Genomic DNA, 19,131 nt, shown 5'->3' with positions numbered 1-19,131 from the left:
TGAAGTCGTTGCTTCACGCTGCCTAATGGTAGGGATGGTTCCACCTATGTTCACAGGGAGAAATTCAAGAGGCAGGAAGCTATCTACGTCAAGGCCAGCTTTTGCAAAATATCCTGGTATTTCATAATTCAGATTACGCAGCTCAAGTGCATATGCCTTTCCTTGGTTGTAGGATCCCAGGCTCCCGGCTGCAGTCAGAGCGATGACTTCCTTATCGATGGAAGAAAAAGGGGACAGTTAGAACCCAGCCCCACCCTTTCGTACCAACCAAGACGGCCGCCATGACCTTGGCTCGAGGTGGAAACCCATGGAAACAGACACACTGGATGTGTCATAAAGCAGAGCTTATTTACAAAGAAAACAGGAACTGGCGAGACCTGAATTTAAGTAAGAAGCTGTTAAGACATACTGCGTAGGTTTCATCTAGAAACAAAAGCTGGAAAAACAAACAAATCTCTTTAAACTTCTGCTTTATTGATGTGGGCTTGAAAAGTCTAGTCTAGTCTATCCATGGGGTTTATTTTGTCTCTCCTCAGAGACTCCCAAGGCCCAAATGTGTCCTTTCTCCAGGGATTAGCCTGCGTCTCATTGTCACCTGGGGTAAGAGGGTAAAGCACATCCCATAACTGCATCTGCCCTGCCCATCTTCCCCCCTCCCTCCCTTCACTTGCCTACACTGGACTAGGGATGGGCAAGAATGTCAATCACAGTTTCTCATTTTTGCAACTCTTACATTCAGTTCTCCACATTTCCTCATGCTTGGTTTTGTTATGTTTATGATAGTGACTATTTCATAACTTCTCAAGAAAGTTCACCAGCGTTTTGATGCGAATCTCTCCCACCAAGCACATCTTCGCACAAACACTTTGCCTCCTATACAGATGTCTAATGTCTTTTTTGGGTATGTTACTTTCAGCAAGATGTGTGCTATGTTTATTGATTGCGTTCCTATCTCACCTTTTTCTCTAAGAGCCCCAAGGTTCTCCCCCTCCCTCGCACAACAGCCCTGTGATAGAATTGTAGAGCTGGAACGGACACAAAGGAATCTCAGGTCAAGCATCCTTGACAGATGTCTCCTGGGATTTTGTGGGACTCCAAATCCCATCAGCTCCAGCCAGGATGGCCAATGGTCAGGAATGATGGTGTCTGGAGGGTCAACTGTTCTAGAGAAAAAGAATTAAATGCTCCCTCCCTGCTGCCTCCGTGGTCCTCCTCCTCCTCTAGGAATGCTGCCCGGCTTCTCCACATCAGTGACACAAGAGTGGAGTACCTGTAGGTCTCAGGGACACTAAGCCGAGGAGGCGCCATCTCAAAGCCAGGTAAGCAAAGCACTGGACTCTGGGAAGGAGACGTGAGGCTCTGACAGGGTCCTAGAGTTTCCCTGTGTGCTGGGCCCGGGGGTAACCCGAGAACCGCGGTCCAGGTCCAGTCCAGAATCTGAAGGTTCCACTAGGAGCCAGTCTGACAGGGTCAAGGCAGGAAGCCAGGCAAGGACAGGTACAGGATCTCAGACAGGATCTGGCATACAGCAATGTTGCTCCCACAACCTGGGGTGGGGTCCAGCAGTCTTTTATCTTTGTCGGGGTAACGGCCGGTCCTGATCCCCTGGCAACTCACTCCCCTGTTTCACCTGAAGGCAAGCACTCCTCCTGCAAGTACAACAGTGTGACGCGGCAGCTAAAAAAGCCAATGCAATTCTGGGCTGCATCAATAGGAGTATAGCATCTAGATCAAGGGAAGTAATAGTGCCACTGTATTCTGCTCTGGTCAGACCTCACCTGGAGTACTGTGTCCAGTTCTGGGCACCACAGTTCAAGAAGGACACTGACAAACTGGAACGTGTCCAGAGGAGGGCAACCAAAATGGTCAAAGGCCTGGAAACGATGCCTTATGAGGAACGGCTAAGGGAGCTGGGCATGTTTAGCCTGGAGAAGAGGTTAAGGGGTGATATGGTCGCCATGTTCAAATATATAAAAGGATGTCACATAGAGGAGGGAGAAAGGTTGTTTTCTGCTGCTCCAGAGAAGCGGACACGGAGCAATGGATCCAAACTACAAGAAAGAAGATTCCACCTAAACATTAGGAAGAACTTCCTGACAGTAAGAGTTGTTCGACAGTGGAATTTGCTGCCAAGGAGTGTGGTGGAGTCTCCTTCTTTGGAGGTCTTTAAGCAGAGGCTTGACAACCATATGTCAGGAGTGCTGTGACGGTGTTTCCTGCTTGGTAGGGGGTTGGACTCGATGGCCCTTGTGGTCTCTTCCAACTCTATGATTCTATGATTCTCTCCTTCTCTCAGACCTTAGCCTCTGCAGCTCAGGAGACATCGGTGGGTTACTAGACCCAGGGGCCACCTCAGCCTCCCCTGACCAAACCAGTAGTGGATCAGTGGAAGTGATGGCCCCGCTGAAGGCAACGAGGTAATCCGCACATCTGGAGCCAGGGCTCAGGCCCCTGACTCGACCCAGCTGGTGTTTGTTGCAGGGGAACCTGTGCAGACTGGGACTCTTCAGGATCAGGCCCCAGACTTGGTTCAGATGATGCCTGAGGCAAAGGATCCAGTGCAGACTGAGACTCCTCTGGTTCCGAGTCTGAGCCCAAGTCCCAGGCCATCACACCCTGCCTCTTCCCCAAAGCCTACTTAGTGCTTTCCCAGCTTTGCGTAGGAGGTGAGGGGGCTATAGGACCCTGCCCGAGCCCCCCCACCTCCTTCCCAAAGCTTGGGGCCTCCTTAGCCACCTTTGTGAAGGCTGCACAAGGGCTGGAGGCAGACAAATTGTGGCCTCACACAGGGCGCCATAGTACCAAAGTCTGCCACTGCCCTGCAGCCCTCCCTCAAGCTGCTTCCACCTCTCTCACCCCAGATGTCATGTTTGATGCCAAGTGTGGGGCAGGTAAAGATGTAGCTCCCACCAGGTTTGCAGCCACCTGGTGAGACCCAGCGCATATGCAGGTGGACGGTGCTGGTGAAAGGTTGTGCTTGAGATCAGGTGATTGGTGCCGCCTGCAAACTTGGGGCACAGCTACATTAGTTAAAAAGCAACATTTTGAATTTGTTATAAACATGCAGCACCACATGGCGCTAGAGAGCAAACAAATTCTCTATGTGATTTTTACATAGCGTTTTTCCTCTCCTTTTGTTATAACGATTTAATTTCTGACTTATTTATAGCAGTTTCCCCCCTGTGTGTAGATCCACCCTCGGTCAAATAAGAAGGGAGGGGAGAGGTAAGGATTCCACAAACAAAACCATAACAAAGATGTGTGTGTTAATTACATCCACTCCATTAACATCAGTTTGGCCCATGGTCTTGAGTAGCTGACTAGGCTAGGCTCCAGTCTCAGGGCCAAAGTACATGTGGAGCTATTAAGGATCTGTGTGACCCTGCAGAGCTGGCTCTTATCAGGGGAAGAGGCTGGCAAGAGGCTGACTGACTTGCTGATGAAACACACATCTCTGTGTTATCCAGGAAGTGGCAATTGCCTCCCTGGAAGCCATAGCAGCTGAGAGGAGGAAGAGACTAAGGCTGTGTTCTCACACTCCTGTTTCCTGTGCCCTCTTTGGACTTCCAGTGCTGGGTTTTTAAACCTGTGTTCCCACGACATTATCCCAAATGCGCATGTATCTTGTACTTTCTTTTGTAATAAAATAGCACTGCTTGATGCGTCGTTTCTCAAACCGTCCTCACATGGGTTGTGCTGTTCTCACTTCACCTCTAGACCAAGGTGGCATTCAACCACACATTAAAACACACAGCTAGGGATCCCCAGCACTTTTAACAAGCCACAGTTCCCGAGATTCTCCCATGTGCTTTAAATGTTCTTTTAAAGATATACGGTGTGGGTGAGACCAAAAGTATGGATGCCTTTGCATGGGGTAAATACATTCCTGGCCATCAATAACTCCTCTCCCCCCGCCACGTGTACACAGAAACAAATCAGAGACAACTGAAGGTGAAATCCTAACCCTGTCTACTCAGAAGTAAGGGGGTTAGGACTGGAGCAGCTTTAATCCTGTAGAGAGGGGGGAGAAGAGATACAAAAGCATCCATGCTCTCTGTTCAGCTATACCAGCACTTGCTTTGGGCTTGGCTCCTATTGCTGTTGTCAGGTTTCCCCTGCAAATATTCATATGGTTTTAATTGAGGAAACGCAATAAAGCAGATTTCTTGACTGCCATTTCTGGTTCAGTTATGACTCCAACGTAACTTCAGGCCATCAGCCACAGCATCTCCTGACACCTTATTTCCTTTTCCTTTTTTAAAGACAGCTATTGTGGAAGGGTTAACCCTTTCTCCACACTATTTTCCTCAATGGAAATTTACCCTCTCTTTTCCCTTTCTTTATTTTTCATTCATGATAGGGATGTGAGGCTCACGTTGCAAGGCGGGCATCATTTCACACCACCTGGTACCACCAGACCTGTAGCCAATCAGGAAGGCAGTATAAGAATGAATGAATGAATCTTTATTTGCGTCAGCCATCGGCCATAGCAATAAAACAACAATACGATATACAAAGAGTAGAAATAAAAAGTGAATTACCTGTACATAAAATACATTTTAGGGTTTTGAATCAATAGGAGGGCAGTGTAAAAAGCTCATGAGTCTGGGGTTTCTCTGGGCCTCGAGGCTGCAAGCAAAGGCACACCTCTTTCCATTCTGCTTGCTCAGATGAGCCATAACCAACCAGCATGTACAATGGACACCTCTCAACTAGGCCATGGTTCACGGCCAGGCTCCTGCAACAGAACATTTTGTTTCTTTATGTTATTGTTCCCAATTGTCCCACCTACAACCATACTTTGTTAGCTTTGTGAATTGCATGCCATTCACAGGGCAGATATGGGCTGTTTTCTCGCCAAAGGATCAGCTTTCACCTTCCTTCTGAGTTGCTGCATTAGCAACCTCCCTGGGACATGAGCCTGGGCAGCGCGTGTGGAAGTCCTGGGCTGCCCAGACAATAAGATCTCCCTGTCAGCCACACTGATGGGGTCCAAAGGAAAGCAGAGCAATACATCTGGCACCAGCTTGGCTGCAGGAGTTGCTGGAAGGAGGTGACAAGGTGCCATCTTAAGAGACTCCAATCCAGATTTGCGTAGGAATGCCCCAAGTGTCAATACTTGTCATGTTAATGGTTGATCTCCATACTCTCTTAAGAACATAAGAAGATCCTACTGTATCAGGCCAATGACCCATCAGGTCCAGCATCCTGTTCCCACAATGACCAACCAGATACCTCTGAGAAACACCCCCAATCAGGATCTGAGCGCAAGAGCCCTCTCCTCTCCTGTGGTTTCCAACAACTGGTATTCAGAAGGCAGCCCTGTTCAGGGAAGTTGTTAATGTGTGACATTTTAATGTATTTTTAATCTTTGTTGGAAGCTGCCCAGAGTAGCTGGGGAAACCCAGCCAGATGGGCAGGGTACAAATAAATTATTATTATTATTATTATTATTATTATTATTATTATTATTATTATTCAGAAGCACTGCTGCCTCTGACTATGGAGGGAGAATGACCATCATGGATGGCCAACACCCCTGCTTTTTTAAAATTTAGCTTTTACTTATGATTTTTTCTGTGACACAAAACAAACAAATAAACAAGGAGAAGTACATCTAGTGTCTCCACTTTCAGTTCATAGAGTCTTTTTTCACCGTTCGTTTACATTTGGCATCTTCTTCTTCTTTGGCGATAACTCATAGCTGAGTAAGATTGTCTTCCATAAACACGGTTTTAACAGTGAACCTGTAAGTGACTGTGGAGGCCAATTCTGGATCCACATGTCCTTCCACAGTGGGGACATAGGTTTCCGGGTGGAAGATGATCAGGGTTTGTCAAATGTGTCTTCCTCTTAGCACATTTCTCCGTTTCGTCCTGAGTTCGAGCGTCTTCAAAGCCCATGACGCCTTTGGTAAAGGCTGTTTTCCAACTGGAGCACTTGCAGGCCAGTGTTTCCCAGTTGTTGGTGTTTATACTACATTTTTTTAGATTTGCCTTGAGAGAGTCTTTAAACCACTTTTGTTGACCACCAGTATTACGCTTTCCATTCTTAAGTTGGAAATAGAGTAGCTGCTTTGGAAGACAATAATCAGGCATCCACACAACATGACCAAGTCCAACAAAGTTGAGGTTGAAGAATCATTGCTTTGACACTGGTGATCTTTGCTTCTTCCAGTACACTGTCATTAGTTTGCCTGTCTTCCTAAGTGATGCGTAAAACTTTTCAGAGACACCATTGATGGAATCTTTCAAGGAGTTGGAGATGGCGTTTATAAGTGATCCATGTTCCACAAGCATACAGTAAGGTTGGTAGTACAATTTGGTAGGAGACACTATTGTCATAGATTTTGCGGGGAGAGAGGAGAGGGAGAGGGTTGGGGGCAAGGAGGTGATGAACTTTTCATTCTCTTGCATAGTGTTTGAGCAGAGTTTTTTGTCAGAATCTCGTTGGTAGGTCCTTTATTTATATGGTCCCTTGTTTTTATTGGCGTTGTGAGAGATTGGAGTGTCCAATCCCTTTTAAAGCCCTCTAGGTTGGAGCCCATTGCTGCATTCTATGGGAGTGAGTGCCATAGTTTTAACTATCCACTATGTGAGGAAGTAGGGATGCAGGTGGTGCTGTGGGTTAAACCACAGAGCCTAGGGGTTGCCGTTCAGAAGGTTGGCGGTTCGAATCCCCATGACGGGGTGAGCTCCCGTTGCTCGGTCCCTGCTCCTGCCAACCTAGCAGTTAAAAAACACGTCAAAGTGCAAGTAGATAAATAGGTACTGCTCCGGCAGGAAGGTAAACGGCGTTTCCGTTTGCTGCTCTGGTTCGCCAGAAGCGGCTTAGTCATGCTGGTCACATGACCCGGAAGCTGTATGCCGGCTCCCTCGGCCAATAAAGCGAGATGAGTGCCGCAACCCCAGAGTCAGCCAGGACTCGACCTAATGGTCAGGGGTCCCTTTACCTTTACCTTATGTGAGGAAGTACTTTCCTTTAGGCTCTTCTAGCCTTTGGACATAGTCATCTTTCTGTTTTAATGAGCAGGTAGTCCGAGCTGCATCTTCTGGTGTGCTTTTATTGACAATTGCTCCTGCGTTACAGGCCACGGCTGAAATTGCCTTGACTGGCTTTGCGTTTTGAAGTTTATGGTTTTATTGTGTTCTCGGGAAGAGCAAGCAGCACCCTTAAGGAGTCAGGCAGGCGAGAAGTCAAGGGAACAAATTTGGGGAGTTTCTCGGAATGCCAGCAGACCTGACTTCCCCCTTTTACACATTAACAGCCCAGCCATCTGTCTGCCACCAGTGCAAATTGCTGACGAAGTCATTTCCAAAATACTGGAGCTATGTGTGGAAGCAGTCAAGTAAGGCAGAGACAGAAGGTGAAACGTAGTGGGATGGGCAGGATCCAAAACATGCTGGATTGTCAGAAACCTACAACATGGCAGATTCCCTGAAACCATGGGTGTAGGCAAGGGTGATGGCCGTGCCTGAAGCCCCTCCAAATATGACCCTCATCACAATTTGTTTTGGTTTGCTGTATTTTATTTTATTTCATGCACCGAATATGTTAGCGGCAAAGTGGGACATTAGTAAGGTCAGAACACATAACATGGCTGGTTGCAAGGTGTTATGTACTGTGTTGAATAGGATCCAAAATGCAGCAGTCTGGTCCTAGAACAATAGGATTCAGAATGCAGCAGTCTGATTGGCCCTAGAACAATATGATCCAGAATGCAGCAGTCTGATTGGTCCACAGGAGCCACCCAATCCAGCTCCAGGTAGAAGTGAATCCGCAACCTGATTGGCCTACAGGTGAATCCCGGAAACAGCCAATCACTTGGGACCCATTCTGTAAATAATGTATTTAAAGCAGACATTCTGGGGGAACCTCCATTCCTCTTCACCACTATGAGCTGAATAAAGAGCATGAATCCACTCTCGACTCCGAGTATATTTCACAAACAATGCAGGGAAGGATAAATTATTTCGATTTTTTGTTTTGTAAAGAGTCAAGAAATAAGCAGCCATTTGCAAAAAACAAAGCAAAACAAAACCCCAAAAGGGGGCAGTGCCTATTTTATTACAGAGCTGACCATTTTCCCGATCCTGTACCGCTGCCTGAATCCCCAAATTCAGAATTTGACCATTCCTGGCCTAGAAGAGCTTGAAGGTTCAACAACTTTTGAAGGGAGGGGAAACATACCCAGGGCATCAATTTGCAGCTCTCCCCCTAAACCTCCATGTAGAAAAGGACCGGAGATGAACCTGCAGGAACAGGGCAATGGCATCCTATTCTCACAGTAGTCGGCCAGCCAAATGCCTGTGGGAAACTTGCATGCAGCCTCTGAGCACAAGAGGCCTCTTCCCTCCCATGATTTTAAGCAACTGGGATTTGGAAGCATTTCTGCCCCACTGGATGTCTACGAGTTCCAGTGTTGTGACGGAGAAAAACTTTTCTTTATTTGCTTTCTTTGGCTGTACATAATGCTATAAACTTATGATGTGCCTTTTCTCTATATTTAAGAGATCCAAACACTGCAACCTTTTTCACAGGGGGTAGGAAATGACCTTGGTCATTTCCCCAGAGTGGCTGGGGAAACCCAACAACAACAATAATAATAATCTCCAGGGAATTGTGAGACAATAGAAAGCTGCAATTTACCAAGCCTACCTCACTGAACTAAGGAGTTCCACCAAAGACAGGTCACGTTCCAGGTGCAACCTGGTAGACCTGCTTTTGAAATAGTTTCTGGTGATTAAGATCAGATTAAAGCAGGCATGTGGCAGCTCCTTAGAGATCCATCACGCTTCCACCCAGTGGCACATGCAAGAAGAGAAAACAGCTCTCCAGGGGCTGCCACCCCCTCCCTACACTGCTCTCTGCTTCTGTAATGTAGCCTGTACCCGGGAAAGGCTGTGAATAAGGAAGACACATCCTTGCTTGTTCTGCAGGGCACCTCCTGCCAAGCAGCTGTGCCCATTTCCAGGAATTACGCCTCTTGCAAAGGCTGGCAGCCATTGTTGACATTTCCACTTTACCCAAGCGGCTCCAAACCGGTGCCACGATGTGCTGCGTCCCAGTAAGCAAGAGCAGAGGAGGGAGATGGCATGGGTGCACCAAGCCAGTGCAAGGGATCTACTGCCGCCCTCCCTAACTTGCCCGCGCAGTTAAGCTATGGAACTTGCTCTCACAAGAGGCAGCGCCAGCTATAAGCTTAGATGGCTTTGATGGAGCGCTGGAAATATTCATGGGGGAGATGGCTGCCGATGGCTACTAGACCATAATAGCTATGAATCCAGAATTCAGAATGCAGCAGCTAGAGTGGTGATGGGGAGTGGCCGCCAAGACCATATAACAACAGTCCTGAAAGATGTTCATTGGCTCCCTGTACGTTTCTGAGCACAATTCAAAGTGTTGGTGCTGACCTTGAAAGCCCCAAATGGCCTCAGTCCAGTATACCTGAAGGAGTGTCTCCACCCCCATCATTTTGCCTGGACACGAGGTCCAGTGCTGAGGGCCTTCTGGTGGTTCCCTCGCTGCGAGAAGCCAAGTTACAGGGAACCAGGCAGAGGGCCTTCTTGATAGTGGCACCCGCCTTGTGGAATGCCCTCCCGCCAGATGTCGAAGAGAAGAACAACTACCAGACTTTTAGAAGACATCTGAAGGCGGCCCTGTTTAGGGAAGCTTTTAATGTTTAACAGATTACTGTATTTTAATACTTTGTTGGAAGCCGCCCAGAGTGGCCAGATTATTATTATTATTATTATTATTATTATTATTACTACTACTACTACTAGGGAAATAAATCACATTTCTTAAAGCTACGACAGTCTCTGCCGTGTCTCAGTTCTCCACAGACCTAGGGTGAGTGCCTGGGACCCCATGGGTTCTTGCCACCACTCGGCAGAGGGGCACCCAAGTTTTGAAACAGTATTTTCAACAATATGGGTTAGGAAGGGGCAACCCATTCACAATGTACAGCACATGTGCAGAAGATGGAGAGGTGCAACAAGCAAATTAGTTTTTTTTAAAAAAACGGGAAAGGCCTTTTTCCAACCCAAGGGATTCCCTTGCAAGCAACCTTCCAGGGGCCACAGGCCACGGGCAGACAGGCCAGAAGTCAAAGTGTGTGTGAACTCAACAGTGCTTAGCCGGGTTTTGGTAGCTAGTTGCCAACATTGTTGCTAATAATTGTTTCATTGCTAATATTGTTTTGTGGATTATGAGCACTGTGAAGGTTTGTGAATCTTATAAAATGACTTTTGTTGCAGCTGTGCCTAATTTTTTTAGTTGCTTTGTTAGTGTTTTATATGAGGAGGTAATTTTACTGATAATTTGCAGTTGTTTTACTGATGATGCCTTAAACCATCCTGTATGATTTATGTTGCAGTTGTGATATTTTATTCTGTTATTGTTATTTATTGTTTGTAACCAGCTCCGTGACTCGTGTGAGTGAAAAGCAGCATAGAAATAAAATAAACGACTCTCCCGGCGACCCCCCTTTATGCAATTAACCTCAGCTCCTTCCGGCATCGGCTGGGAGGGGTGGGGGCACGAAAGGCCAGAGAAAAGTGATCACTGCAGGAAGCCACTGGATCCTGCTGCAACAGGATCGGGTGCGCGCGTGGGGAGGAGGGTCAGCTTGGTCCTCCCACCCCCCCGCAGCGTTATACTGAGAATAAAGACGACATGGTGCGTAGGGGGGAGAGAGAGGATAGGGTCCCACTTCTCAATCCTCCCCGCTGCAACCTCGATGGCTGCGCAGTCCTCTGCGCTTTTCCTTGGGAGGTAAACTCTGCTGATTCAAAGTGGCTTCCTCGCGAGTAATACCGCTCGGCTACGAACTTCCGCGCGCCTAACCCGAGAGGAAGTACCATATCGGACCTCCAGGGAGGCTTTCTCCCGTGTAAACGAGCCCGGGATGGGACCGTCCCACCTACGCGCGCCCCCGGTTTGCAGATCTTCGCCCCTTCGCTCCATCCCGGGCCGGTGGGCGTCGGGTTGCCCCGCCACGACGCGCTTCTTGCGGCCCCTCCCCAAGCGTCCCACCGGTTCGCCTCCTCCTCTCCTCCTCTTCCTCCGCAGCGACAGCGCCTTTCCCGATGGAGGCGGAGCGGCTGCCCCGGGACCTCCCTCGGGCCTGCCCCTGCCAGCCAGTCCGGTCCCGCCCCGTGCTGGGGGCGTGGGGAGAAGCGAGGAGAGGAGCCAGGCGTCCGGGCGCAGGGCGCAGCGAGTGCTACCGGGGCTGCTCGTAGGAGCCTGCTGGCGGGAGAGGGGCGCCCGGAGCCGGCCACGATGGCGGCGGACAGCGGCCTGGAGCAGCGGGCGCTGCAGTACGAGCAGACCTTGGTGAGTGGGGCGGGCTCCGGGCGGGGGGCTCTGCCTCGGCGCTCAGCCCCGGGGTTTCTTTGCACCGCAGGAGAGGGGAGAGGGTGCCTTTGAGCGCGTGCAGAGCGCCGCTCGCCGCGCGCGGGTTCCCAAGGCTGCCTTCAAGCTAGGACCTTTTCACGGTCAAGTCCTGGGAGTTTGGGGGAAGAGGCGGAGGAAAACAGGGCTGCTGCATTCAGAGGAGGGGAATCGCGGGACCGGTTTGCAAAAAAGAAGAAGAAGAGTGCTTCTGAGCATGCGAGGAGTGTCGCGTGGCACCTCAAAAGACCACCGCATTAGTGCCGCTTGGCGGAGCGGGCGCTAAGAAGCTTGCGCTCTTGTGCGCTGTTCCCTGGGAGCAAGTCCCATTGAACTCAGCCAGACTTGCTTCCTCCAAAGATACGCTTAGGTTTGCACCGTGGAGTTAGCGGCAGGAGTGAGCTGTCTTGTGGAAAGCCAGGCCACTAGCCCATTCCTGTTCAGTGATGTCTGCACTGACAGGCAGCTGCTCTTCAAAGGGGTCGTCCCCAGTTCTACCTGCGCGTTGAACCCGGGACGTTCTGCATGCAGAGCATGTGTTCTGCCACTTAGTTGTTGCCCTCTCTCTCCGAGTTCCCATCCCTGTTGCTCCAAGCCCGTTCCTACGGACCTGGGTTTATGGAGCATGGCTCAAAGGCAGACATTGAGCTGCAAATCACCCCCACCCTCAAAAGACCCGAAGAGGAATGGCATGGTTGTGGGGCTGTTGGTTAATGCCCTTGGCTTCCTTCTCAACAGGATGCTAAATGTGGGGAGAAAGCCATTTTCCAAGGGATTTTAAGGTAGTGGGCACCACCAGGGGTTGGTGCAGATCAGGGTGGCAAGAGGGACACAGAAGGCGATGCTTCAGGGTGTGTGTGTGTGAATAAGGCCACTTGTGGGTCCCTGGCTAGAGGCGGGTAGCAAGGCATCTTGAACGGCATTGCCAAAGGGGATCTAAAAAGGACCATTAGGTCCAGTTGTGGATGACTCTGGGGTTGCGGCGCTCATCTCGCTTTATTGGCTGAGGGAGCCGGTGTACAGCTTCCAGGTCATGTGGCCAGCATGAATAAGCTGCTTCTGGCAAACCAGAGCAGCACACAGAAACGCCGTTTACCTTCCCGCCAGAGCGGTACCTATTTATCTACTTGCACTTTGACGTGCTTTCGAACTGCTAGGTTGGCAGGAGCAGGGACCAAGCAACGGGAGCTCCCCCCATCGCAGGGATTCAAACCGCTGACCTTCTGATCGGCAAGCCCTAGGCGCTGTGGTTTAAACCACAACGCCACCCGCGTCCCTTAAAGGGGATCTAGCAATGTACATTCAAGCCCCTTCAAGATTGTTGACCAGGACTTGTGTTTAGGGAGGGAGCATATGAATCCTGTTTGGGATTAAATATATTAAACAAAATAAGCAATAAGATGGATATCTCAGTTGGGGGCAAGGCTGGCGTCTTTCTCCTAATATCACAGGTGTTGTATGGGGTTTGGAAAGAGTTCGTTTCAAATTTGGTCTTGCTGTGTCATTGCAAACTTTTTTTATTATTACAAAAAAACAAATGCTGCCTGCCTGCCTGAGTTTGGCTTTAGTTTCCTTCTCAGAAAAGAATCCTTCTGGTAGAAGGACATGTGAGACAGGTTAAAAATAATAATTCTGTTTGTTTGTATATGGTCTTGTTTTTGTACATTTTTCATTATTATGAAAACGATTTTGTTACGAAAGAAAAAAAAAGATGGGCATCACAGGAGCATGACAGGACAAGCAGGCAGGGGGATTTCTCATCCTGGAAGGATCAGTTGCAGCTGGCAGGACTTTCTGCAAGAGAGGAGCAGTGTGGTGTAGTGGTTAAGAGAGCCAGTGTGGTGTAGTGGTTAAGAGTGGTAGATTTGTAATCTGGGGAACCGGGTTCGCTCCACATGCAGCTGCTCGGTGACCTTGGGCCAGTCACACTTCTCTGAAGTCTCTCAGCCCCACTCACCTCACAGAGTGTTTGTTGTGGGGGGGGGGGGAAGGGAAAGGAGAATGTTAGCCGCTTTGAGATTCCTTCGGGTAGTGATAAAGCGGGGTATCAAATCCAAACTCTTCTTCTTCTTCTTCCACTTGGGAACTGGTTTCACATTGGCAGGGGAAAAATTGCCCGGAGTAAAGCGTGGTTTTGCCACGGGGAACTGAGGAAGGCAAAGCTGCGTTCAAGTGTATTGGGGGACAATTCCTGGGGCAGGGGTGTCTGTGAGAGCCCCCTGTCAGGGACTTGGACATTTGTTAGTGCCAGGTTGGAAAGAGTCAGTCAAGACTGTCTGCCGCTGGCAGGGGAGGCAGCAGCGCAGTCATGCAAAGAAAGCTTCTCTTTCTGTCTCAGGGGAAGGGAGTCTTACTTGAATACGTGCTATGAAGATGACTTGTGTTTGTTTCTTATTTTAAAGGGGGGAAATAGAGCACTTAAAAAACCCAAAGGAATCCACCTCAAACAATATAAAACCAATAACAAATAAAAACCAGCAAATAGTAAAAACAATGGTTCGTTTCTAAATTATGTGTTTGGATAGGCTTGCTATCAGGTTAGCATCTTCTTGAAGCTGTGGGGAAGACAAATGCCTATACGTGTTCTGCTTTCACATCTGCAGCCTTCCAGATGTTGGACTCCAACTCCCATCAGCCCCAGCCAGCTAGCCAATGATCCGGGAAGATGGGAGATGTAGTCCAGTAAGATCTGGAGTCCTCGTAGCTTTATGTACAAAATGGATAATATAATAATAATAATAATAATAATAATAATAATAATAATAATAATAATTTATTTATACCCTGCTCTTCCCAGTTCAGAAAACTGGGCTCAGGGTGGCTAACAACAAATTTAAAACACTTAATGGTGATACAACAAAAAATAGCATAAAATACAGTATAAAAGTGTGAATAACCATAAATTCAAAGCTCCAAAATCAATTTAGGGGAAAATCCATCCAATAAACATTAGGTGATTACCAGGACTATCTGGCTAAAGTAGTCCTATTTGGGCCAGCAAGGAGGCCAGGGGAGAATTAGCTGTGGGATCCCAGAGCGGGTAATCTTCATAAAAGGGGGGGATAAAAGATCAGGATAGTTCAAATTGAAAGCCAGGTGGAATAGCTCTGTCTTACAGGCCCTGCGGAAGGAAGTTAAATCCTGCAGGGCCCTGGTCTCATGGGACAGAACATTCCACCAGGTCGGAGCCATCACTGAGAAGGCCCTGGCTCTGGTTGAAGCTAATCTAACTTCCTTAGGGCCCGGGACCTCTAAACTATGGTTATTCATGGACCTTAAGGTCCTCTGCGGGGCATACTAGGAGAGGCGGTCCCGTAAATAAGAGGGCCCTAAGCAGCTTGTGCTAGAGGCAGCTTGTGAGGAAGGAGACAGAGAGCTGAATTTTCAAGGAAGGTCCCTGGGATATTGCTGGAAAAGATGGGCTCCCAACAACCTTTAGATGACCTATCCAGGACAGTAGTGAAATACTACTCCACCTCTGAGACGAAAACTAAAACACACAAAAAAGATTTATTAAAGTGGCCAAACACTTAGGTTATTCAAATAACTTCTGCAAACTATTTTGCATAAGTTGAGTGGTCCAGAAAAAATGATATACATCAATAGGCTTTCCAGAAGAAGGCCTTCTCTATGGCGGCCCCTAAGTTGCGGAATTCCCTCCCTACAGAGTGCACCTAGCAAATGCTGAATATTTGCCTCTTTGCTCTGGCCTTTGACCCCTGAGACCGGTGTTTTCAGGACTCACCCTATTCCGGCAACTGTAATCTGTTTTAACTGTTTTCAATCCTGCACTGGCTTTTCCAGGGGGTTGGACTAGATGACCCTTGGGGCCCATCCAACTCTACAATTCTGTGATTCTACAACTGAATTTTCAGTTGTCGTAACCCACCCTGGGACCTGCTGGTGAAGAGCAAATTGCTGCTGTTGTTGATGTGGGGAATATTAAAAAAGTTAGTGATGGGTAGACATTCATACTTTCAACTGAACGTCACACTGCCCCAAATTCTACCACCTCATTATGCCTCCTTCACAGAGCGGCTGTTGAATCCGTCTTTCCGCTGGGACCAAAACAGATTCCTGGCATCTTTTTACATGGGCCTTGATCCTCCAGCTGGGGTTCCTCCTCCTGCCGCTGCATCTGACATGTGCTGTTGACCACAAACGAAACTTTGCAAATTGCTTACTGATCTGCCCCGCCCAGCCCCCTTTCTACTTTCTGCTCCCATCGCCTTTCCACCTAATCTCATGTTAACACCACTCAAATGCTTGCCACTGGCACCGGCCCCTGGCTAGACATATTTAGCTCCTTTAATCTTCCCTTGTAGTCGGCTCTCCCAGCTCCGTAATTGTGTAGCTGTGGGCATGTCCAATTTCTTGCTGTCATGCCTTCGTCCTCTGTTCTTCCATGTATCACACACACACACACACACACACACACACACACACACAGCCTCAGCAGGGCATGACGACCACTGATTTTGGCTTTTGCATCTCTGCTCATTTCCTGGCTTCCACTACTTATTGCCTAAGAATCATTGCCATCAAGTCATTGCAGCCAGTTTTCTATGGGTCCCTTTGACTAGGTTGTAAAGCTGCCCTTACTTCAGGGCTGCATGGGGAGCCTGCATGGTATACCACAAGGCTGGGGAACCAGTGGCCCACCACATGTTCGGGGAGAGGCCTTAGCTCAGTTGCAGAAGGTCACAGGTTCAGTTGCTGGCATCTCCAGGTGAGGCTGGGAAAGGAATTCTGCCTTGAAGTCCTGAAGTGATACTGCCAGTCAGTACTTAGCTACGGCAGCTAGACTGGTGACTGGGAGCGGCCGCCGAGACCATATAACACCGGTCTTGAAAGACCTACATTGGCTCCCAGTGTGTTTCCGAGCACAATTCAAAGTGTTGGTGCTGACCTTTAAAGCCCTAAACGGCCTCGGTCCAGTATACCTGAAGGAGCGTCTCCACCCCCATCATTCTGCCCGGACGCTGAGATCCAGTGCCAAGGGCCTTCTGGCGGTTCCCTCATTGTGAGAAGCAAAGCTACAGGGAACCAGGCAGAGGGCCTTCTCGGTAGTGGCGCCCGCCCTGTGGAACGCCCTTCCAGCAGATGTCAAAGCAATAAACAACTACCTGACATTCAGAAGACATCTTAAGGCAGCCCTGTTCAGGGAAGTTTTTAACGTGTGATATTTTACTGATATTTGGTTTTATGGAAGCCGCCCAGAGTGGCTGGGGAGGCCCAGCCAGATGGGCGGGGTATAAATAATAAATTATTATTATTATTATTATTATTATTATTATTATTATTATTATTATTATATTACCTAGACACGGGTGGTCTAAACCACTGAGCTTTTGGGGCTTGTCGATTGGAAGGTTACCAGTTTGAATCCCCGCAACAGAGTGAGCTCCCGTTGCTCTGTCCCAGCTCCTGCCAACCTAGCAGTTTGAGAGCACACCAGTGCAAGTAGATAAATAGGTATCACTGCGGCGGGAAGGTAAACAGCATTTCCATGCGCTCTGGTTTCCGTCACGGTGTTCTGTTACGCCAGAAGCGATTTAGTCATGCTGGCCACACGATCCGGAAAGCTGTTCGTGGACAAATGCCGGCTCTCTTGGCCTGAAAGCGAGATGAGCGCCGCAACCCCATAGTTGCCTTTGACCGGACTTAACCATCCAGGGGTCATTTACCACACAGACCAATGGCCTGACTTGGTATCAATGTTAGAAACTCAGATATATAACCTAGGTGCCAAATGGCTCCTTAAACCAAGGTGCAGTCGCCAAAACGGAATGCGTAGTTGCAAGACTTATTTTTCAGACAATGAACTGATTATGATTGATTCTTAGTTAAACATTGGACTGGTTCACATGACAACCTTGAGCTAGGTTGAGTTTTGAGAACTTAATGAAGAAAAGTCACTTGATCTAAGGTCAGTCCACATGTGTACTGGCCTATCCTGACCTCTTTTTCTTAATGGTGACTGCTCCTGCTATTTCTGATTGGGTAGATAAAATGTAACTGATAGAATAATACAGGATAGGGTATTGGTGTGTAAAAACAGTCAGGATCCAGTGATCCCCAGGCATGTACCTCCCGATGGAACCTAGGAATCTTCACTTTGTTGCAAAATGCACCTGGCTAATTTCAAACACATATAAGGGATTGTCCTCTGCGCTGTCCCAAATGGCTGGACTATAGTTCCCCTCACCCCTGGCCATTGGGCACGTTTGCTATGGCTGGTGGGAGTTGGAATTCAGCATCTGTAGACTTGCAGGTTTCCCATACCTGGTGTAGTGGTGAGAGTGTTGCACCAGGGCTGTGGAGGCCCGGGTTCAAAGCTCCAGTCACCCATGAAACGCACTGGGTGACTTTGAGCCAGTCAACAACTCTGAGCCTGGTCCGCCTCACAGGATTTCGGAGAGAGTTGAATCATGATACAGTATACGCAGCCTTGGATTTCTGGTTATATGCAGCCAATGATTACGAGTCTTGTAGAAGACTGCATGTTCAAAACTTGGATTCTGGGAGGAAGGTTAGGCTGAGCACTTGAGTCCATTCGCAGATGCAAGCTGTTGCTTGACTGGGTGAATCGGCCTTAGATACTGGGAAAAGGAGACTTTTCCTTGATGCATCTCATTTTCTGAACACTTAAGTTTGGTTCACCCTATGAATAGTCGTTGTTTGATGACTACATCACCATCAGGCGACAAACCTGCCAGTGTGTCAAAGCTACATACGTCTTCCCACGCCACCTGAAATTCAAGACTTTTCAACCATCCATTCAGCTGCCAGAGCCTCATTCATAATCCTTCAGTTACCGTGCACGCTGCAACTTGCAACCAAATTGACTTCCCTGGGAAGTGTTGCGTATGAAACATCACACGCAGGCGAGTGCTCTGTGGGTGTTGCATTCTCTGTGATGACCCTGTCCCATGGGGAAATTAATCACCGGCCTTGTTAGCCTGTTCAGTCATCTGTCCCTGGTCACAATGGCCTTTGTCATAAGGTGTCTGTTACATACATATGTATGTATGTAAAAATGGTAAAGGTAAATGCATTAATAATAATAATAATAATAATAATAATAATAATAATAATAATAATTTATTTATATCCCGCCCTCCCCAGCTGAAGCCGGGCTCAGAGCAGCTAACAACAATAAAAGTAACACAGCATTCTAAAGTCAATTCATTCTAAAATCAATTCAAAATCAAATGAATGGCAGCCATTGGGCTAGAGTTCTGTGAGGATTACCAAAGGAGGGGGTCAGACTGTGCCTTGGCCAAAGGCCTGGTGGAACAGCTCTGTCTTGCAGGCCCTGTGGAAAGATGTCAAGTCCCGCAGGGCCCTAGTCTCTTGTGACAGAGCGTTCCACCAGATCGAGGCCATGGCCGAAAAAGCCTTGGCTCTGGTTGAGGCCAGCCTAACCTCCCTGTGGCCCAGGACCTCCAAGATGGTTTTGTTTGAGGACCGTAAGGTCCTCCATGGGACATACCAGGAGAGGCGGTCCCGCAGGTATGAGGGTCCTAGGCTGTATAGGGCTTTAAAGGTTAAAACCAGCACCTTAAACCTGATCCTGTACTCCACCAGGAGCCAGTTCAGTTGGCATAGCACTGGGTGAATGTGATCCCATGGCAAGGACCCCATAGGAGTCTTGCCACGGCATTCTGCACCCGCTGGAGTTTCTGGGTCAGTCTCAAGAGCAGCCCCATGTAGAGTGAGTTACAAGAGTATGCA

At 48.4% G+C, this 19,131-nt stretch overlaps 1 protein-coding gene and 1 long non-coding RNA gene across 3 annotated transcripts in view; both read left to right on the top strand.

The window, feature by feature from the left end:
• LOC309370053 overlaps window positions 1-19,131 on the top strand; it is a 394,628-nt gene that overhangs the window by 210,593 nt on the left and 164,904 nt on the right. The window lies entirely within an intron of this gene.
• Window positions 11,170-19,131, top strand: part of CLCN2 (chloride voltage-gated channel 2) — a 73,969-nt gene continuing 66,007 nt past the window's right edge. Inside the window, exon 1 of one of the 2 annotated variants that reach the window (XM_081910891.1) lies at window positions 11,170-11,337. In XM_081910891.1, the coding sequence (XP_081767017.1) occupies window positions 11,284-11,337 (54 nt within the window). In that variant the 5' untranslated portion in view covers window positions 11,170-11,283. The remainder of the gene's footprint in view (window positions 11,338-19,131) is intronic. The other variant, XM_081910892.1, reaches the window with a different exon arrangement.

This window comes from Podarcis melisellensis (assembly GCF_964234715.1).
Source record: "Podarcis melisellensis genome assembly, chromosome: 5".
Classification (NCBI taxonomy): domain Eukaryota; kingdom Metazoa; phylum Chordata; class Lepidosauria; order Squamata; family Lacertidae; genus Podarcis; species Podarcis melisellensis.
Note: the sequence above shows the minus strand (reverse complement) of the source record. Positions and strands in the feature narration are given on the sequence as shown.